Consider the following 22,651-nt stretch of genomic DNA (forward strand, 5'->3'; position numbering starts at 1 on the left):
ACCTTGGGACCAACTCCACCAACAAAATCTTTGTACAACTCTCCTAGAATATGATGATCTGCTTGTCGGGCACGTGTAGAGCGCTCTGTTACAGAACATGTATGTGCTGAAATAAACACACGGACCTCAAACTTTGGAAAGTGATTTATTGTTGCAGCTCTTACCCTCCACTTGCATCCTTTAACCCAACACTTGACAATCAATAGTGTTGGTCTCGATTTGTAAACAAAATAATCAAACCTTTGTACCAAGGTTAGTATCTTCAATCGTGTTTCTAAGTGCTCCTTTGTATCATACATTTGCCCAACAGCCAAATTCACAGAAGACAAGTCTACCTTTGAGACATCAACAGGTTCCTTATTTTCTTCAATATAAAAAAATGAACTCCTGTTCTTCATTGGCAATTGTTGATCCTCTTCTTCTGGTGGAATTCCATACATGGTAAAATTCTCATCATCAGAATCTGTTCCGTCAGAATCATCACAATAATCAAATCTACTATCATCTTCATCGATCTCTTCTTCATTTGTGTCGATGGCCATATCAAGATACTCTTCTCCAACCTGATCATTTTCATCTCTTCCTCGTTTCTTACCTTTGTGATTCAAATCAGTCTGTATTTTCTTCTTCACTTCAACACAAAGTCGACCTGTAACCCTTTCCAATTGTCCCAGAAAAGTGTGCAACTGACGAGAATTATCGATAATAACTGGTGGTGTATCACTGGGTAAATCCTGCAATAACCTCTTCGAGATCTTGTAACTCAAGACAACATCAAATACCTTGTTATCCAGCCTGTAATCCTCATATACCATTTCAATGCAATCATCAAATCTGCTTTGATCGTTACATTGTAGAATTCGTGAACCCCTTTCATTATCAACAACAAACAACCATTTGTTGTTGTCAAAGATCCAATTACCACAAACGAGAATCACATGCTTCATATTCTCTTGGTTGTGTAACAATCACTCTAAAACGTGAAGGAAGATATAGGAAAAAAAAAACCACCTTCAAAGGAAAATAATAGAGAAGTCGATTATGAACCCCAAAAGGAAAGAAAGCATGATTAAATCCACATTGGAGAGGAGGAAGAAGGAATTTATGGAAAAAATAAGATGAACCCAAAAGAGAAAAAAAATTTCAGTCGATATAGGGGGGGGGAGGGGAGGCACGATACAAAAGAGAAAAAAATAAGGTAAACTCTAGATTCTTGCCATATATGACAACTGCTACAAAAGTCTGTCGCTTAACTTTAAAAAAATCTGTCACAAAAGGCACTAATAAATCTGTCATTACCCCGGAAAAAAATCTGCTGTCACTATATCAACATAAAACAAATCTGTTATCATTGTATTCATATATAATAAATCTGTTATCAAGCAGCAGATTTTTTAGTAGGAAAAAACAACTGTCATAACATAAGAAAATCTGCCATAACGTATATTGTGCATGTGGGTCAATATAGCAATTTTAAAAAGACTTTCGAAAATCTGTTATCAAACAACAGATTTTTCCATCAATCCAAAAATCAGTCATAACTTACAAAAAATCTGTCACCACTATATGTCAAACTAGCAATTAATTTTACGTTTATAAATCTGTCGCAATGTGACAGATTTTTTAAGTGAAAAATAAAACTGTTACAACAATCATAAAAAATCTGCCACAAAATTCCAAGAAAATTGACTAAAACAATGAAAATCTGTCATGACTTTATAAATAAGTCTGTCGCGTTAAGAAAATCTGTTGTTCACAAAAAAACTGTCGTTACACACTTCAAATAAATCTGCCATAGAAAAAAAATGTGCCGTCAAACTCTGTAAATTAATCTGCCATCTAAAATAAGTCTGCCAAAGAAAAACTGCCATCGACTATAAATCTGCCACTTACAAATTAATCTGCCATTACTTGTATGGCAGACTTTTATAAAAAAAAAAAAAAAAAACGAAATTGCAGGAATTTTTAACCAAGGGTAATATTGATTTTTTTTTTTCTAACAAAGCAAAAAAGGGTATTTTCGGTATAAAACTAATCCAACTGACCCTCAAATTTTAGGAGTTAATCTAGCAATTAACTGCTCAATTTGGGTCAAACTAGTGATTTTCCCTTTAGTGATTTTTTATTGTTTCCTACTTATAACGGAAATTGAGAAAAGAATAAAAAACGAAAAGTCGTCATCTTTACCAACTTGTCATTGGTGTATGGCTGAAACTACGATGAGTTTATGTGGTTGTGAACCAAACACCGTGCCGTTTTATTTGGTACACTAGAAAAGTCTCATTCAAAGAATATACAAGGGAAAATTACGAGAAAGTGTGAAACTTTATACATTATTTGGCTTCATAATCATACAATAGTTTGGAAACAATAAACTGTATCAACCTCGACGGTATAGTCAAGTGTTGCAGATGGAGGAATCTGCAAACCCGGTCCGAATTCGACGTTTTTGCTTCCGAATCCTAAGGATGGTGGGATGATCACTCTACGTTTACCTCCAGCTTTCATTGACCTTAGAACATACTCTATGCCTTCGCATACTCCTTTGCTATATGGTCTTGAGTCCATTACCATCGCTAGTGACTTCTTCTTGTCTTTGCTTCCGAATGTGTCAACAAACACTTGTTCGGTTCCATGTACTTTTCCCTTTACATCAAACACTACCAAGTATCCTGTGCTTGGAGTAGCTCCACTTCCAGCTTGTAGATCATAGTACCTGCACGGTTACATTTCCCAAAGACAAAGAGCTTGAGTTTGTGATGAGTAGACAGCAAGTTTCAGGCTCAGTAAGAGCAGGTATAGATTCAGAACCATTGCATTCCACCACCTCAAAATGTTACAAGGGTTTTTCCAATATGAGATCAAAATAAGACAAAAGTCCCATTATCAAAATGAGAACCAAATTGAACTTCTCAAGAGATTGAGTTTGTGATGAATCTTAAGGTATACGAAAAAGTTTCAGGCTCAGCAAGAGCAGATTTAGCAGAGTCACCCCAATAAGTAGAAGGAGTTCCCAAACTGACATCAAAGTAAGGACAAGTCAAAGCTAAAGAGAATGCTACAATGCTAGAATACTTACACTGGAAGAACACAAACTTTTCTATTTGATGGAAACATAAATTAACACATGTAATGGGGAATGTACCTTATGCCGTTTGGTAAGATGATCTCTTCTTGCTTTTCTAAACCTCTGCCAAATCCAGAAATCACATAAAAAAACATTTCAAGTTTGTGAAGATGGTAACAAAATAAACTATGCGCTTTAACTATTCAACTTATAGATGAGTAACCTTGTGGTATCTTCTTCCTGGAACACATTGAGTGGTGACTTCTTCTTCTGCTCAGAGACAACACCAAAAGCAAGAAACCCAGACCAAGTTAATCCGGCACCGATTCCGAACCGTCGCGTCACCGGAGAAGCCATCCAATCCGTCATCTGCTGTTCCGGCAATGTGACCGCCACTGCTGGTTCAAGATTCCCCTGTAAAGCAACGCTTAGAGACTGCGATGGAAGGCTCTGTTTCGGGTGTTGAGAAGGCGAGACAAAACGGTGGTGAGAAGGAACCGTCGCAGAGAAGAGAGTCGCCATTTTTTCCAAGATTGTTCTTAAAAATATATATTTTGATTTCTTGTATAAATATATATGAATAATAAGGTAGCAACCTTATCTTACTCGTGTGATGAATGGTCAGAAACTTGAATAAGGACAGAGAGTTCATGTAATTAAACTTTGTCAACGATGTTATAGTTGCAAAAATAAATGTTTTTTTTTTTACTCTTCTCTTTGTCTCTCTCACTTTGTACAGTTCAAATTTGTAAAAACAAAACAGAGGACATGAACATCACTGGCAAGCAAGACAACACACGAGTATAAACCCCTTCTCACCTTCTTCAATCTTCATCTTCTATGAATTTGCTTTTGATTTCTCTAATCACAAGGATGTGTGGAGACACTGAAGCTGAGCCAAAAACCAGACAAAGATCCGTAGCTTCAGATTGATTTCCTTCAAACAAAACTGTTTTCCACTATGGTCGTCTTCTTCATTCTTCTGTTATCACTCTTTTTGTTCATGTTCAGTTGCTAATGAAGAAGAAGTGGGGACTGGTCTTGGGATGTTGGAACCTGTTACAGGTTTCTGTAGCCGCTTTAGGGAAGCCATTATCTCTGCAAAACTTGGCCTCAACTTTGAATTCCTGATCAAAATCACATACAAGATGTATCAGCCAAATCATGATGACAAGACAGCTTAGAAACCCCATTTTCAAGGTTGATGAACTATATAAGCCGTAAAACAAATCAAGACTCTGTTTTGCTGTGGTGTAAGCACTACTACTAGTACTTCACATTTGGCGGAAACAGTGAAAATTAATCTGTATATATTTCGTATACTCACGTCTGCCAGCATTTACTGATGATATCTGCAATTGCTGGATCAACAAAGTCGGGGATGTCAAGACGTCGATGCTGAAAACCAACTGCCCCAACAACTTGCATGGCGTTCATTTTTCCCCAAGGTTGCTGTAACGTAAAGAGTTCCCATAGAATCACACCGTAGCTGTAAACATCGCACCTGTTTTCACGTATTGTTTTATCCTGACATTATGCCTATGTCTTAAAAAGGGAGCAGAAAGAATGAATATTCATTAGTAAAAGATCAAAGAGCATACTTCTCATCAGCAGGTTCGTTTCTAAGCACTTCTGGAGCCATCCATTCAGCCTGTATAAGACCAACACATAATTAGATCGCAATCACAATAAGTGTAAGGAGAAATGATTTAGACAGGGAAGACGGTAACTTCCTTCTAGCTGCTTACCGTGCCTGCTGTTGACTTTGAAGAGAGATATGTACTGTGTTTCATCCTAGACAACCCGAAATCACACACCTGATAGATATGAAAAATCCATTATTTGTTGTGCAAACTAACATTATCCAGTAGGTAAGAAACCATAAATTCTATATTTACCTTCACGACCCAGTTTTTGTCAACTAGAAGGTTTGGGGACTTAAGATCGCGATGGACAATCATCGGACTACAGCTGTGCAAATAGTTCATTCCACGAGCCTGAAGTTTTTACAAGTAATATGTTACTTAACAGGTGATACAGATAAAGGTAGAAAAGATTGTGAATAGAAAAAGAGTAATACAGCATCAAGGGCCATTCTCAGACGCCTCCTCTCGTCTAATTGGTTATTTGCCCGGTGGATTAATCTATACAAGCTACCTCTGCACAAGTTTGGAAAGAAAACTCTACTGTAAAGATTCAAAAACGAAACACAACCAAATCGAACCTGTTCATACTATCCAGATTAAAGAACTTCAAGCAAATACTTAAACAACACTCATTGATGCAAAAAATATTTTGGCATATAGAGGTCACAAAATAGTTTATTTTAAAAAGAGAAAAACAGAGGCATGCGCCTCATGAATAAGGAGATGGAATGCCGTAGTAGCCATGAGAATTGTATTAAACTAATTAAATCTTGCAAAGATCATAGTATTTACCTAGGAAGAAACTCTGTAACAATTGAGAGATTCGGTGGCCGAGTCACAGCTCCCATGAAGAGAACAATGTTGGGATGTCTAAGCTTTTTCATGATTCGGACCTTGCATCACAAGAATATATAAGAAGGGTTTGATATAAAACTATCAACTTGGAAAATTAGGAAAAAAAAGAAACGGTTAGAAGAAAGGCTAATACCTCACTTCTGAATTCCTCCAATGCTTCTCCTGATAGATCTTGATCAAGGAACTTCTTGACAGCCACTTCCTGCCAAGTTCAACAGTTTTAACAATACAAACTCAAACTAGGAATCGCTAAACTCTTTCTTCATCCATTTCCATGAAGTCTAACTCAAATAAGAAATAAGAAAAGCAAATAAAATACTCACCGTCCCGTGCCAATCTCCCCGATACACTTCTCCATATGATCCTGTATCAAAAGAGGTAAACTATTTAATTCATGGTAGAGGTAGTTACACCAAAGCAGATAACAGATGATAAGTCGCAGTACCAAGTCCAATACGTTCTCCCAAAGTAATTTCTTCCCACAAAATCTCACAGTCAGATACATCATCACAGTCAGACTTGGAACTTTCATTGCCAATAGATCTGTCAGATATTCTTTCCTCCCCTGAATTTGGCCCAAGATTAGAGTCCCCACTACCTTGAGGCTCATGTCCACCAGAGCCAGCATCCCCATCGCTATTCGAGGCTAATTCGAGTTGTCTGGACACGGCTGCAGCCGTTGCCACAACTGCGGCAGCAGTGGCCGTGGCAGCAGCTGCAGCAGGAAGTTCTACAGTGGAGGAGTCTGAGTTTGTAGACTTGGCAGCAGCAGCTGCAACCATTGAAGATGCAACAACAGCCGCTGCAGCTACAGCAGCAGGAACGGTCCTGGCATATTCTGTCGAAGAAGCTTCAGAATGTGGAGAATCAGACTGACTTACAACTTTGCCATTTTCACGTTGATCATGTGTATTTGGTTTAGGGTGCACTCTTGGTAATGGAGGCAAAAACCGAACTGGACCAAAATCCTTTTGCTGTCGTCCTTGCTGAGCTGTCTCTAAATCTTTTCCTTTCTCTTTCTTGGCTTCAGTCGGGGGTTTTCTTTCAACGGTTGCATCCAATTGCTGGGAATAGACTTCAGAAAATAAACTGGGAGGAGCTACAACACCGCTTTCAAGTAATACATCATGAAGCTTCTGAGCTAACCGTGGATTCTCTTTGGCAGCATCAATCATATATTGTGAAACATCTTTGACTTTCATCCTCTGCGCAGCTGGGGAGCTAACACCTTCAGTCCAAGAAGGTGATCTCATATGGGTAAAAGAATGAATAGGCCTGCTTGGGAGGTTTTGAACTGGAGCCTTCTCAACATCCGTCTGATTTTTAACACCTTCCTTAGATATATTTGGATGAACAATGAGATCGCCTCCTCCTCCGGATTGATTTCTCTCCCTGGAACTCTTGGTACTAGAACGTTCTTCCACAACCCGAAGCTCTGCATTCTCTTCCAATGACCTCTCAACCCCATTGCTGGAAGAAGCTACTTGAATAGAACCACTGTCTCCAGGAATAGCAGTATAGGTAGATTCATCATAGTCTATTTGTAGTCCAGCTGCATCAGCTGGAATGAGCGTGCCTGGATCTCCCATGAGATCAACAATGTACTCCCTGAAATTCATAATTGCATTGCATATAACTCAACATTTCTTTCATCAAGCCTCAGTTTAGCTTTAGGAGATGCAGATAATATACTAAACACCATATAGACATAGGTACATATGCTATTATGCCTATTAAAAATATAGCACACACTTAAAAATTTATCTACAGCAGAGTACATAAACCTATACATGACTGGAAGGAGAATGATGATACACATTAGTGTGATTATTTACCTGCCATCATCAGCCTTAATAAAGTTCATTGCCACATCTTCAGAACCGGTATATTGCTGTCCTTTGACTATCCGACAAGGAACACCAAGGCTATCACACAAAACCTACAAAATCTCATACAAAGAGCGAGAGATAAGAAATAATATAAACTTAAAAAGTCAATAAGGGCATGTCAGCCCACGTATTCGATTGAAAATGGATCACAATAAGCTGACGAAATGCATACTTTGAATAACAAGGCACGGTGACGAGCCAATCCAATAGTTAGCGAACCAAGTGGCAAAACCATGCTTCCAAGAGTTGCTTTCAAACTGTAGCTAAGACTCCTCCAAGATCTCAACATGTTATCAGGATGAACAACTGGTCCACCCATGTAATGTCCAACCAGAATAGCCAGTTTCCTAACCAATTCACTGTTCACAAAACCAGAGGAAGAAACTGATTTTGATTTTGCAGCAATATCAAGAGCCATCTCTTGAAGCCTCAACAGATTGGAATCCCCACTTCTGTTCACAAGAACAGCTTCCCATGTCTCACCGTCTGATACAGGTGTCCCTTGAAGATCGAGTAAAGGAGGTATTCTTTCTGATGAGGATGCATTCAACACTCCAAACAAGTCATAAAAACCATCCAAGATCTTGTCATCATAGCCAAGACAGTTGTAATTCTGTAAATGCAAACAAAAACAAATCAAGTAATGAGAGAGTTCTTGACTGTAATTAAAGAGTTTATGTAATGCAGAGAAAACAATGAAAAGCTGATTAATCACAACTGAATAGAATGTTTTACCCAGTATCGATAAGCAATGAGTTCAGCTGAAGAGTTCTCAGGAGCAGAAGAGCCTAAACTGAACTGCTTAATAGCTTCAATCTGAGCAGCCTCAGGATCCTCTTTGGCACTTAACTCTAAAGCCAACTGTATCTGATTCTCTTCTTCAACAGCTGGATCCTTGGAACCTAAATCCTGCAGCTCAACACGTTCAGACCCAGTAACAACAACATGATCATCATCACCATGTTCCACAGCCTTCTTATCATTAGCCGCTTTGGCGGCTCTGTTCTTGGCATTGAAAGAATTAGGTGGACTAGGGCTTTTTCTATGACCAACAGAGCTTAACCAATTGGATAAACCAGAAAAGGGTTTGACTTCAGGGCTATTGCTGTGATGAGACCTCGGTGATGATGACACATCGCTAGACTTGTTAATTGATCCTTGAGCTTCATCTGACTGTGTAATATGAAGTTTCTTAAGAAAGCTCTTCATGTTCATCTTCATACTCCTAAGCAAATGATCAGCCGATTCTTCTTAAAACATCTCTATCTCCATCTCCCAAAAATCCAAAAGTTTCTTCCTTGACTCTCTCATAAACCCTAATTCCTCCCCGGGAATCAACGACTCATCAGATTACTTCAATCAAAACCGTCGAAAGTTTGAAACTTTTCACCGGAACAAAGGACCCTTTTACCTGGATTTCAACACAACATGAACTTGATGAGAGCTAATGAAGCCAAAAAAAAAAAAAAACACTCTTTTGATTATTTTTGACAAATCATGAAAATGGTTAAAAGCACACACCCACTCAGTTCTAAAGCAGCTAATTAAAGAGAAAAAAAAAACATATGTAACTGACAAATTTCTCTGTACTGATATGAACCGCAAATTCTCTCACCTTCACCAACTTGTTTTTTTTTCTCTATTTCTCTCTCTTACGCCACTTTTCCCTGTCTAAAAAGATTGACAAAGAAAGAAGTGGTGAGAGTGGCTCTTTCTCTAGAAGAAATTAAAAGTTTTGTTTTTTTTGTTTTCTTTGTATATTTTGTTTTCTGGGTTTGTGAATTACTGTGACATGCAAAAAATGGGGAAAAAGGCGTATCTTTTTCACTCAGCTTAGTGCGTGAACTTGCAAAAGAAGAAGAAGACGAAAAAAGATTGGAAAAGATGAAGACCAAAAAGATTTTATCGGAACATAGTTAAATTGCACCAAGACGTCGATTGAGGCGTTTTAAACGGTTATCTTTTTCTTTTCTTGTAAAAAGCATAGAATCTACACCTATTTATTTTCATTAGTACACAATCTTTATATATATATATATATAAAAGTACATCATTTGAGAAAATTGCGCCGAAGCCCAAAATGTCGTACGTCGCAAACTAAATTGGATTTAAGATAGTCACCTCACCATTACTAATGTTCTAATACTGGATTTCTGAAACTTTTCCTTTTGAAATAATAAAAATTTACCAGTTGAGCTATCGATTTCCAAAATAAAAATTGTATTTAAATCGGTTATAAAAATATAAAGTTTTTTTTGGGTAATATATATTTTTTTCTCAACTTCAATTCATGATTCATCTACAATATTTTTTGGAGATGTTACTGGACTAAGACCATCTCCAACTCATCTTCATTTATATTTTGGTAAAGAATCTTCTCCAACTTATTCTATTTCTATCTCTATATTTGTCTCTCTATTTAGAGACTTTTAATTCATTTCTCCATCTTAGAGTTGAGTTTTTTATTTACAAATGGAATCCGTTAAATTTATATATTTTTATATTTTATATCTAAATACAATTAATTATTCTTATTTTATTCTTAAATTTTTAAATAATAATTTTAAAATTTAACAATAACATATATTACATAGAAAATAGACAATACAAAAAGAATATTTTTAAAAGTAAAAAATATTTAGGTTAAATTTGTAATTTTTAATAAATAAATAATCATTATATGAATTAATTATAAAATATAAAATATTTTCTTTATTCTTTTTGGAGTTAAAAATGAAGAAATAAGTTGGCGAAAACTCTTCTCTAAAATGGAGTTACTCCAAAATGGAGTTAAAAATTAAGAAATGAGTTGGAAAATGCTCTAAATAAAAGCTTTGTAATGAAGCACTAACAGAGAATATTTGTCCAATTTTCCAAACAATATATCACAAGGCTTTTGGTTCCTTTTTTTACTGTATTTTTTATTAAAAAAAAAAATAGAAATAGTATTACCGTTTGGATCTTAGTATCTCTTTTGGGCATAAAGGATAACCAACCATTAATGTCACAGCAATTAAGACCAATAACTTTCTATATTGAGAATGACAAGAAATGGCTTATTGTTAAGTTGTCAATTCTATGGAAGACAAATGAGAATTTAACTGAATATTCCCGCCTTAAAAATATATCTCTATTATGCACGTGATTAGTTGTATAATGTAGAGTCCGGTGAACCACGTAATAACTAATAATAATGTGCAGGTGATCTCAACTAGTTAATGAGTTTAAACTATTTAAGTATTTTTAGTATTAGTCTGGTAAACATGAGTATTTTTAGTTATATACCAGTATTAGTCAAGGAAACCGACCTATGTCTGATGTTTTCTTGGTTTAATTTGACGGTCTTAATTTTTGTAGGAGACAACGGTAACATAACCGATTATATATTCCTTTTTTGAGGAAACTCTCTTTTCGTTCAATTTTCTAAAATACAGTAATTGCTCTGCGCGAGACACGATTATCTCGTCGATCATTCAACTTACTATCATCTATATAATTAGAAATATTAATTCATTTATATAGTGGATGCAATTAGAGATATATTATGTCAAAAGATGGAAGACCACACGTATGCATGTATGATTTATGTCAATCATTGTATCCCCTTGGACGGAGTGAGGAGTGAGCTGTGAGCCTCAAAGCCAATGGTCGACCTACATCCACTTTATATTTAATATTTTACATTGACTGTATAGTGTCCACACGATTGTGAGGTTCAGAAAACGCTACATTTATGATTTATTTCTAGACGTTACACACACTATAGGTAACTTCTCATGGGAAGTCTGCAATTGTTTTCCAACATTGTATATATATGGTTATTTGCTGAAAATTGATTTTTATGTAATAATTCAAAATATATATATATATATAAGAATATTTAATTTTGAATTTTGTTTACTTGAATGAGAGGGATACTGTAAAAAAAAAAAAAAGTAAACACTAATACATTGATTTTCATATACATCCCCCCTTCAAATGTCGTATGAACACTTAAATAAGTTATCTACTTTTTTGCAACAATGACAATGACACTTTAAATAATTTAGTAAAGGAGATGTATCTGAATATAGGAAATGGAGGAAAAACTATTGGAGAATGATAAATGCTGAATAGTAGTTGGCCAACAATTCAATTTTTTGAGCGGCTTGAGATTTGGTCTTTGCTAAAAGATCAGTTTTGATAGAATATACACGTCACCACTCAACCCTCCTGTTGATTCATTATGTAAAAAGCCAAATTAGCCAAAAGCTTTAAGATGAATATTCGAGTATTTAATTTGGCGTAACACTATTGAATGAAAAGGAAAAAAAATAAGTAAATTCGCTATTTAAGTCTTGCTTAAAGGTTATAGAAGATTAGAACTTTGTTTGAGTATAAATTTTAATATAATATTAAAACCCTCAAAACAAAAAGTAAGAGGTGATTAACGCTATGAATGTAAAAATACGTTTACGTAATAATAATAATAAAACCTTGCGTGTGTGTGAAGAAGAGTTTAATAGGCCAAAAAGCAAAGAGATTAAAAGGTTAAAAAAAAAAAAACCGTAATAAACATTCGTTTGCAACGAGCGAATTAAGGGTATCTTGGTGACGCATGCTACGTCATGGTTATCCAATCAGAAAAGAAACAATCTTTTATAGTCTCTTTATTTGTTTTTATTTTATTTTTGGGAGTTAATAAAACAATTTGGTGCATTCCAATTGGGTGCCAGCCACACATTTTTTTGGTGTTGGGGACCACTTCCCCACCTATCACTTTTTTCTTCTTTAATCCTTTGTTTTTGTTACTTTTGTTAAGAAAACGTTAAACCATTGATGAAAAATGTAAAGTCTAGCTAATCTTTTGAGAACTATATATATATATATATATATTTAAATTGGTAGTTTAGGAATTTAGGACGTCAATACACATATCCAGGAATGGTTTTTCTTTCAAAATCAATTTAATTATCAAAACCGATACGTCGAAAAAACAAAATTATGATCCGATTTCTTCATATATCTAATTATATACAAGAAGCTTTATCATTTACTAGATTAAGTTGCATATATTTCATACGAAGTCCGACTATTATGTTCATCGATGTATTTGGATTTGGCTTTCAGTGTCGTTAACTATGATTTGAGCAGCCAAAATTTGTTCGGGTGATTTTACACACCTAATATGGTTTTACATTTGGTTCGTACGTGTGGCATAACGGCGGCATAAGAAAGTTATTTATGTAAGATAAATGAATACATGGTGACCAAACAATAGTACATACTACATATATATATAAATTCTGTCAGAAAGACAACGCACGGGAACGTCTATCTAAAGTTTACGTCTTCGTCGAACCACAACAAATCATCGACCTGGACCCGTTGACCCTAGTCTCACTCACCTATATCATAAATCGCGATTCGCGAGGTGCTCTTAAAGCTTCCTGAGTACTAATCATCCATCATTCATTTAAGCCTTGCATAAGAGAAATCATATACCTCCTCAAGTATAGAAGGATAACTATAATACCGTTTAAGAAAGAAAAAAAAAAAGATAATGCGATCGATATTGCTCTTTTTTATTGAGTTTAATCTGTAGTATATATATATGTGTGTGACTGTACACTAAAATGTACTTAACTCAGTAACAGGAAAAAAAAGTTAAAAAAAATCGTGCACAATATTATGGGGTTGATTTGTAAATATTACATTGTATTTAGGTTTCTTTATTTGTCTAATACCCTAGGGTTTTCACGCTTGTGCATATATACTTTGTATCATCCTAATAATAAGGGCAAGCCGTTCTATTCCTATCTTTACATGGTATCAGAGCCATCCTAGATCCAAAACTCTGATAGCTAGTTTTTTTAGAACGGTTTCGATCATGACAAAAACAAAGAAGATTGCGACTAGTGAAGGGAAAGGTAAGGAGATTGTGAGGGTGTCTGGAATCTCAACATCCTCGCCTCTTTACTTGCATCCGTCTGAAGGACCTGGTAGTTTGATTACCATGGTGCAATTGAAAGGAGATAACTATGAAGATTGGTCTAAGCATGTGCGGAATGCTTTGCGTACTAAACGAAAGTTAGGTTTTATCGATGGGACTTTGGAGAAACCGGTTGTGGCTGAAGAAATTGAGCAGTGGAAGGTTGTTGATTCAATGATAGTGGCATGGCTGATGATTACGGTCGAACCGACGTTGAGAACGATGATTTCGATGGTGGATGATGCACACACATTATGGAAAGATTTGAGGTTGCAGTTTTGGGAATGGACCGAGAGTGCATGAATTGGAAATCAGAGTTGGCTAATTGCAAACAGCAAGGAGATAGTGTGATGATTTATTTTGGGAGACTAAAAAAGATGTGGGATGAGCTAGCGGTTTACAAGCCCTTGAAGTCGTGTTTGTGTGGTGAGCTTGCTGCACAACTTGAACAAGAAAGAGATGAAGAACAAACACATCAATTTTTGATGGGCTTGGATGATGTTCGTTTTGGCGGAATACACTCCACACTAGCAAACATGGAGCCAATGTTTAAACTGTCTCAAGTTTATCAACGAGTGGTGCGAGATGAAAGGCAACAAAGAAGAACGGGTAGATGCGGTTGGCTTCGCGGTTCAAAGTGGGAACAAAGGCAAAACAGGGGAGTTTCAATACCGTGAACAAAGACAAATAAAAAGATATATATCAACGTTTTGCATCTTTCGCTATCGTCCGGAACTCCGGATCAAAAAGGCCAAGGCCCATTAAATAGCATGCGAACGTCAAAAAAGTGGGTGTCACAATCAGTAGGCCGGTTTAGGATAACCGAGCATTTAAACCATAAATCAAAAACCAATTTGATAACTAAGCTATTACTAAGCTATGTCTACCATTACTGAATTATCATTATCGTATGACACAAGGATTTCAAGTCCTCTGCAACTAAGCTATGACTACCATTACCCAAGTATCATTTATATATAACGGTATAAGCTTGTTTTTGAACTCGAATGTCCAAATTTGATACACCGTCTCTTCCAAAATATCTAATATATATAATATAAAACTTGCTGCTACGCCCAGAATTCTTTTGGTACCATATGATAAGAATTGTGTAGAGATGCAACTTTCACAGACATCGCAGCAACAATTACTCCCACTTGTTGTACAGCTTTGACTGCCTGCAAGATAACACCAATAACACTTAAAATTTCTCGCAAATAGTTTTGATATAGCTGGTCGAGAAACAAGTAGCTAGCAGCAATGGTAAAAAGACCAATACTAATCTGTAAAGCCTACCAAACGGTGCCGTTCTTGTGAATCCGATTGGCTTCAAGTAACTTATTTTCAATCTTGAACTTACCTGAACCACGCCTTCAAAGTTACTTGATGCGATTTGGCTCTTAATGTAACTGTTCCAACATATACCACTAAGCTTAGACCGGCTAACAAGTTCCACAACCGGGTAATGAATGTCCCGACCATCTTTTATTATTGACTCACATTCAAATATCTTGATTTTCTTGTTGACGCCAGCCGTGGCAAAAAACTCTCCATCACGGTCAAAACCAATTGCGCAAACAAGGTTAGACGAGTTCATCAAATCTCCTTGCTTCAAATCCGCTTTAACTTGTAACTTACTAAAAGATAAGTACTTGCACAAACCCTCGAGGAATGGATCGATCCACCCGCCCTGTCTAGACTCATTGATAGGATCTTTAGGTGGTTGTGCCGGGCTGCTCACTGAACTTCTTTCTGAACTTCTACCACTACTACTCAACGTAGAATAATATCTAGCCATTGGCTTTTCAGCAGCGGCAGCAGCCTTGATTTGTCTGTATCGCGTAGCAAAGTACACTGATTCCAGTTTCTTTAAATTCCTCATTAACCGTGAGCTTTCAAGAAGTGTGCTTTCTAGAGTATCATCAATGGTATTATCATCATTTTCTTCCTCTGCTGCAGTGGTCTCAACTCCTTGTCTAATCCGTTTTCTTGAGGCTAAGAATGAACGAATGTCACTCCCTTTTTGCCGTAAAACCAACTGTCGCTTTACGACTTGATCAATATCAGAAGAAAGAAGCGATATTGTATCCCTCACTTTGTCTGCAGCTTCTTGTTTTCTCTGTTGAATCAGAAACAAGAACTCTAGCAATAACTCCTGTTCCTCGATTCCATCCTTTAGCTCCATGGCAGCTTCACGTTCTTCCAAGTTCTCTCTAGGTTCGTTGATAAACTCACTTTGTAGCAACTCACTGCATCAGTCACAAAGAAGCCAATAATATTAAAAAGCACAAAACTTTTCCTAATGAAATTAAAACATCAAAGAGAGAATCAATCACCTCATCGATGGTCTATAGCTAGGCTCAGGATGCAGTAACCACAAGCAAAAGGAAGCTTCTTTAGGAAAATTGAGCAGTATCTGAGGTGGAAGAACACGATGTCTTAAACTGGACATAGTTCTTGACTTCTCTTCTCGTGACGAGACAGGGCAAAATAGCTGCACATCAACTAACATTCATCAAATCAGTATTCTCAAGAAAACAAAGCAGCTAAGAACATATAAATCAATCTTCTCACGCACAAACCTCAAAGAGAAGAACACCAAGACGGTAAACATCAGAAGCACAAGTACTCGGAGAACCATTATCTTCTTCAGGACTCGTATACCAACTCATCTCCATCGCTAATATCTGTTTCATAGGGAAAGGTTGCTTCTCTGCTCCTTCTGATCTATTGCTTCGTCTTTCTGATAGACTCGAGCTCCCAACCTCTCGAGACTTTGTTGTAATCTCCTCATCAGAACCGGAATCCGAACAAGAAGCGGATTCGATAAAGGAGACATGGTTAAACGAAGACATAACGAAACAAGAAGGCCTAACATTGTGGACAACAATGCCTTGAGAGTGAGCTGCATTGACAATCTCAACGATTTGTCTGAAAACGTGAAAACACTCAAACGCATCAACGGATCGGTCTTGATTGTCTAACCACTGACGCAAGCTAACATCTTCACATTCCAAGGCTCTCACATCAACAAGTCCCAAGTTATCGTCTTTGTGTGAACCAACTAAGCCTCTGACATAATCAATGTGAGACAAAGACTTAGAACCATCCGTAAAAAAACTCTGAAACACCAGAGGTGTTATTGTTTAATCCTCTGGAATTAGATTCTGAAGAACCCTTCATCATTTGATTTTAAAATCATCCACCAAAAGAAATTACCAAAAGACAACTCCTCTGGATCCTCCAATACTTCATTATGATCCCATCCCAAAAGAACCCTAAGAGAGAATCGAAAAAAAAGTTAAGATTTTTAAAAGACCCTTTGACAGAAAACACCAAAACCAGATATAAAAATGCAACCTTTGTGATTACATATAATAAAAGAGACAAACACGAGTAAGGTTGTACACCACTAAACTCTCTATATAGAGAGAAGGCAATAAAAAGAAAAAAGCAAAAGGGAAGAAGAAGATAATAAGAAGAAGAAGTAAGTACTTGAGAGGACTAAGAGGCACCGAAGAAAATGATCTTTTTTCAGAACCACACATCACCCAAACACACACCACACAACACACACAGTTCGTAGAGAGATTCATATAATTAAATTCTCGGTAAAAGCACAAAAATCTATTTTTGGGCCTACGATTTTTACTTCACACTGAGGGTTTTATTGCTTTTTATTTTATTTTATTTTAGCTTTTTTGTTTGCTAATCGTCACTTCTCTTTCCACGCAAGCAACGTGGTGAAACGACGACCTAGGAATCACAACAACAACGAACGAACGTAAAGCGTAAACCTTTTTCTTCGTATGTTTGGTTTTGGGCAAACTATGTAAATATATGCAAACAATAGGGTCAAAAGCCAAAATTGTAGTCCAAATCTATAGTATATTATTAGATACGTTTTTGTAAGGCTATATTAGGAATTTTAAGCAATGGTATTGAAGAAGCCTTACAAAATTTGTACCTAGAAATGATGATTGTACTAGTTGGAAAAACAAAATGGTTTGTTGTATGTATTATTGGTTTTGGTGAAGGGAAGAGAGAATGTATAGGGGGAGTTTCTATTTCCATGGAGTGGATTGAGACAAGTCGACAACTCTCTCTACAAAGCTAAATTACAAAACCACATGCGTCCGGACACGCCACGTGTGTTTACTATTCCTATGATTACTGATTAGATAACGTAGCAGCTCTCCGTTTTATACGACCAAAGAGCAACGGTGATAGATTATATTTCTTCCCTTTCATGATAGTTTTTTATCTTATTTAAGAAAACACGTTAGAACAAGTATTTATATAATTAAGTCTTATGAGTTATGACTGATTTTAAGGTAAGCTGCATACTAACTTCGACTTCATCACTAAAACTACGGATTAGAAAAGAAGCTATTAAAGCTTAACTAAACTAAACCGAAGTGAAGCGGAGTATTAGTTCTGAACCTTAAGCTCAATATGTTGTGAGGCTCAGCACCCAACTGTTGACCCGGCCAAACCGGTCCGATGAGAACTTTACATAGACCAGTCCAGATTGGCAATTTCAATAAAAAGGCCTTTTAAGATTCTTGACGTTTTCTGTGCGACCGTGACAATAGCCTTAGCCCTTGTACTCAATCTAAACTTTGTATTTATCTCCACACACCACTACTCAATTTCATTTCCTTAAATAGTCACCGCTTTACTTTCCCAATTATAGTCTTTAATCTAATATATAACCGGCTTGTAAATGCCGATGAGGCAATAATAAAGTGCAGAAAGTAAATAACACAAGAGCTTTGTTAACGAGGTTTGGTTTTTCTTACTCCCCGCCACGTCCAGATTTCAATTCCACTAGAACAGTTCTATAACATGAAATCTTAAGGATAAATCTCTATCCTTAACTAAACACACACCGAGCCTAGATTCAAACCAAGATAACCTAACTTTGGGCTAAACTCCCCATGAACCTAGACTTCAAATCTTCAACTCTCTTGAACAACCTTCACACACACATCACACCAACGAACAAAGAAGCTTGAACAACCCAAACACTAAACCGCGAAACTAAGCCGCACACAAACACAAAAAGCTCCCTAGGATTTATCTTTATGCCTCAGCTCTCTTACTTCTCTAGGACGTGCCCAACACCTCCTTATATATCCACAAAGACTTCCTAATCACCATAGAAGAAGATTTCCAAATTCCATAAGAAAATGACTTTTTCCTTTTTGCTATTTTCCTTTTCCTTGTAAAACTCCAATTTAATCAACCAAATAAATAGTAGTTTTCCTCTTCAATTCATCCTCAAACCGTGCTTCAATATTGCCTTCTCAAACCTTCTAGAAACTTCTCACGCACATAAAACAACAACAATCATGTATCACGTCTTGAATCACAGAGACACTACTTCAGCCATTCAATACATCTTCACGGCTTTCTCAAAAACCACTGGATCACATCAGCAAACTTGTCTTCGAAGATGTGGAAGAACTCGGCAGCGAGGAGAATGAGATGGTTGTTGGGGTTACCTATCAAGAGCAACGATATAAAGATGAAAGAATGTGTAAGTAGAACTCGTTAAATTAATTGCAACCTTTTGTATTGTTTGACATAAATCATGATAAACCAACAAATAACGAAATGAGTACTTTTTTAAGTTTCTTTGCATTATGCAAACATATTTTATGACAAAAAAAAAGAAAAAGGTACATTACAGGCAAACATGTACAAACGCAGAAAGCGTCTGAAACAATCAAGATCTATTATAAGTTTATAACTTTTGTTACTTTCGTTAAGAAAACTGATACCGGCGTCTGTTTTTGTTTTTTCGTAGTTATGAGAACGAAAGAAGACAAAAACGAGACCGTGGCCAGGGTGTTTAGGTTTTTCATTTTGTTTTCCTAATGAGCAAATGTGGCAGCCGATCAATATACAAAATCAACATAATTTTATGTTAGACTAGATCAAACCGGTTCGACCAGACATATATACTTTTTTATATCTTATATTAAGATGAAAATTAATAAATTTAATTTTAATCGATAAATTTCAATTTGATTTTGTATATACCAGTAAACCACATTTGAATAAATTCAGGAGAAAAATAGAATAATTGTTAAACCAGTGACAAAGATAACAAAAAGACAAACACACAAATCAAACCAAACAAGACCAATGTAAAATAAAATCAAAAACCAAACAAAATTAATTGATTTTGGCGGTATTCTCAAAACTCCAGCTCCAAATGTCGTGGCGCTCGATGCCACGACCCATCGAACCGGCGAAACCGGTATACATTGACTCAAGAACAACCTCCGAGAGATCAACTTGTGTTTCGATCAATGCCCTCTTTGGTTTCTTTAAATGTGCAGGTGCAAGCGTAACAGTAACTTTACTGTTCTTGTACTCGATCCAAGCCTTGTAGTTATCTCCACTACTTAGCTTCACTTCCTTAAACAACCATTGATTCTTCCCTCCGTTTCTTGTCTGAACCCAATACCCAGCTTTTGAAATAACTAGAACCTTGAATACTACTACAGGAACACCAGGAAATCAGTAAACTGAGTTTTATTAAGAATTTCTCAAACAACTATCTTACAAGCTTGTTTGATCAGATTTATGCAACACCACAACAACTGGTTTGCCACTGAAACAATCCTAATTTACCCAACCTTACCTGCACAACAACAGCTATGCTCACTCTTTATTCACTCACCAATGAAACCCTCAATCAATATTATTCTTCTTGCTTAGATCTAAACACACACACTTTTCTCTCTATAAAAGTGGTAACCGAACAAGGATGTGTTGCTTCTCTTTTATAGACAGCAACAATCTTCACCATACTCTTCTTTATCCAGCAAATCCTCCTATGCACCATGTCCTTCAAGAGCCTCTCTTTGTCCAATGAGTCATAGGAGAAACCTCATCATTATGTTGACTTCAACACTCCACTTGCTTGTAGCTTCCAACGAACACCTTTTTAGCCTGACACCTTTTTCGCCCATGCTTAACATCTCCACGCTCGATGCATCGCATTGTCTTCAAGGTGTTGTGCTGGCGGATCAACGTAACACTTTCCCGCTTCGTCTGAAGTCCTTCAGATACACTTCGCGACAGCTTGTAACTCGTACAGATCCTCTATTTCCTCAATCTCCCCCTTTTTATTTGAGTGTGTGCCTCAAGCTTCATGTAACAAGTTAGTGTGCAGAACAAGGAGACAAAGGAGAAACTAAACCAAGTATCATCAAGATGACTTAAATACTTTCGTGAAACAAAGAGTTCAATACATAACCGAATAAAAAGCAACTGAAGAACAACTGGAAAAGAGTTCTGCAGCCATAGATCCAATACATAACCGTTAGAGTTTCAGACTAAAAACCAACTGATAAGTCCTACTCCTACTTATACTACTCCCCCTACATACGAGCATACACTAACTTTTTCAGCCACTCTCGGTTTCATCACCATCTTCCTCATCTTCTGGATCGCCCTCACCCTTAGAATAAACGATATCAAGGTAATCTCCCCCTGCTTGAGTGCACAGACTCATATAAAAACTAAAGATAAATGAGCAGAGTAAGTGGAAGAGGGGAGAGACTTACCTGCAAGATGTTCCATCATGAGTTTGGTAAAGTCATGCAAGTGGCGAATGTCGGATAGAAGCGTGAGCGGAGCCTGAGCAGACAAAACCTCCTTCGGTTCAATCTTGAACTTAGCAGGTGCAGAAGAGGTAACATCACCGGAGAGAGCAGGAACAATGCGTTGGAAGCGCATGAGCTGATCGATGAGATTTGGAAACATGAGACGAACATTGGAAGAGGCATTCGCAACAACAGAGCTGTAGGAACATATCTCATCAAAGATCAACTTCCCAAAGTTAAACTGATGACCTTTGAGAATCGTGAACAGAAGTGTAGACCGTTCAGCGAACATAAAGCTTAGGTTCATGGTTGGCATCCAGTTCTGGCAGCAAATCTTCTGAAGCATGTCCACTGTATCTCCCATCTCCTTTTTGCTGCGAAGATCCCACGCACAAATCCGACCATCAGTGAGGAGAGTGACAATGTCATCGAGACTGTCATGAACTTGGATCTGAGTCGCATTGAGAGGGTAGGGCTCATTGGGAAGCTGATACATGGTATTGATGATAGACGGAGAGAATTCATACATGGATCCACGAACAAAGACCTTGAGGGTGTCAAGCCCTTCTGTGTCAGCTTCAGCAAGATTCGCCTAGAACTCCTTCACAATATTACCAACGAACGAGTCCACTTCAGTAATCGTGGGCAGGAGACCAAAATCAGACAAGATTTTGTAAGCATCACCACCGTGAGGAACATCCGGAGCAAGAAACCCCATCTCATTGAATGAGCGATCCGAGATTGTCTGAAAGCAACGTATGGAGACTTCAGAGATGAACTAAGATAAGTAGGGGTCGGAGGATGGGAGTTTCAGTTCAGGGTAGTTGCGATCCCGAATGGCAGTGAGACGACGGTTGGCAACATAGCGAGAGAGAAACGTCGGTGGGGGAACCTCAGTAAAATCCTCTGTAGGGTGAGTCGAAACGTCAATGACATCCTCAAGATCATCACGGGGAGAGGAGCGAGTGGAACCACGGCGAGGCACACGACGAGTGGGAGCTGACGGAGGTTTAGTCTTCCCTTTAAAGCCGGAGGCGCGAGAGCACGAGCGTTTGGATGGAGGAAGAGCAAAAGGTTGACGCTTGGTCTTCTTAGAGCGAGAGACTCCAGGTTCTGTTTTTGGAACAGGAGCAGCGGAAGAATTGTCAGCAGTAGGTGTTAGATCTTCAACACCAAGATCCGAGGAAGGATTTTGGTGGTCCATGAGCAAAGAAAAGACACGATCTGGTAGTGAAAATAGGTTTAGAGGGAAGACAAAGAGACAAAGCAAACGCGGCACAAAGGAGAACTGAATTAGGGTTAGGAAAGTCTCCCATTTAAATAGCCACCTGCGACACTTAACAAATAAGTGAGATACGTTCATGGGCCTGAAAAGATTTTCAGGACAATCCGACAAACTGGGCCCAAACACAAAACCAAAACTCACATAACTGCAACAGTGCTTACACACACACAACATAATGAGATAAAAAACACATTCTTTGATATCAATGTTTAACCATAAAAACTGTGATAATAAGAAATGTGAAATCTCATCAAGGACATCCTCAGACAAAGCGAAAAGTTTTTGGTTTTTTTTTTTTTTTTTTTTTTTTTTTTTT

General features: G+C 37.2%; 3 protein-coding genes and 2 pseudogenes across 4 annotated transcripts in view; 1 reads left to right on the forward strand and 4 right to left on the reverse strand.

Annotated features, from left to right (window-relative positions):
* Positions 1-144, forward strand: part of LOC104753819 — a 3,907-nt gene extending 3,763 nt beyond the window's left edge. Inside the window, exon 6 of the mRNA XM_010476015.2 lies at positions 80-144. Coding sequence (XP_010474317.1) covers positions 80-144 — 65 coding nt within the window. The remainder of the gene's footprint in view (positions 1-79) is intronic.
* Positions 2,279-3,629, reverse strand: LOC104751218 (peptidyl-prolyl cis-trans isomerase FKBP17-3, chloroplastic-like). The gene is made up of 3 exons (XM_010473127.1): positions 3,291-3,629; positions 3,146-3,190; positions 2,279-2,716 (listed from the first exon to the last, which is right to left on the reverse strand). Exons 1-3 carry the CDS (start codon positions 3,587-3,589, stop codon positions 2,350-2,352), a joined length of 711 nt encoding a protein of 236 aa, XP_010471429.1. The 5' UTR covers positions 3,590-3,629; the 3' UTR covers positions 2,279-2,349.
* LOC104751219 (serine/threonine-protein kinase EDR1-like) lies at positions 3,702-9,421 on the reverse strand. Of its 2 annotated transcripts, none has more exons than XM_010473129.2 (14): positions 9,073-9,421; positions 8,193-8,868; positions 7,630-8,070; positions 7,404-7,507; positions 6,014-7,176; positions 5,892-5,932; positions 5,702-5,770; positions 5,506-5,606; positions 5,148-5,226; positions 4,966-5,064; positions 4,816-4,884; positions 4,669-4,718; positions 4,395-4,571; positions 3,702-4,194 (listed from the first exon to the last, which is right to left on the reverse strand). In XM_010473129.2, the coding sequence occupies exons 2-14, from the start codon at positions 8,676-8,678 to the stop codon at positions 4,056-4,058; spliced, it is 3,018 nt and encodes a 1,005-aa protein (XP_010471431.1). In that variant the 5' UTR covers positions 8,679-8,868; positions 9,073-9,421; the 3' UTR covers positions 3,702-4,055. The 2 variants fall into 2 exon arrangements, with proteins under 2 accessions (XP_010471431.1, XP_010471432.1); XM_010473130.2 differs by lacking the exon at positions 9,073-9,421 and adding an exon at positions 8,979-9,031.
* On the reverse strand, positions 14,152-16,895 carry LOC104751220 (annotated as a pseudogene).
* LOC109129526 overlaps positions 19,612-22,651 on the reverse strand; it is a 10,071-nt pseudogene continuing 7,031 nt past the window's right edge.

Source organism: Camelina sativa, chromosome 16, assembly GCF_000633955.1.
Source record: "Camelina sativa cultivar DH55 chromosome 16, Cs, whole genome shotgun sequence".
In the NCBI taxonomy this organism is placed as follows: Eukaryota; Viridiplantae; Streptophyta; class Magnoliopsida; order Brassicales; family Brassicaceae; genus Camelina; species Camelina sativa.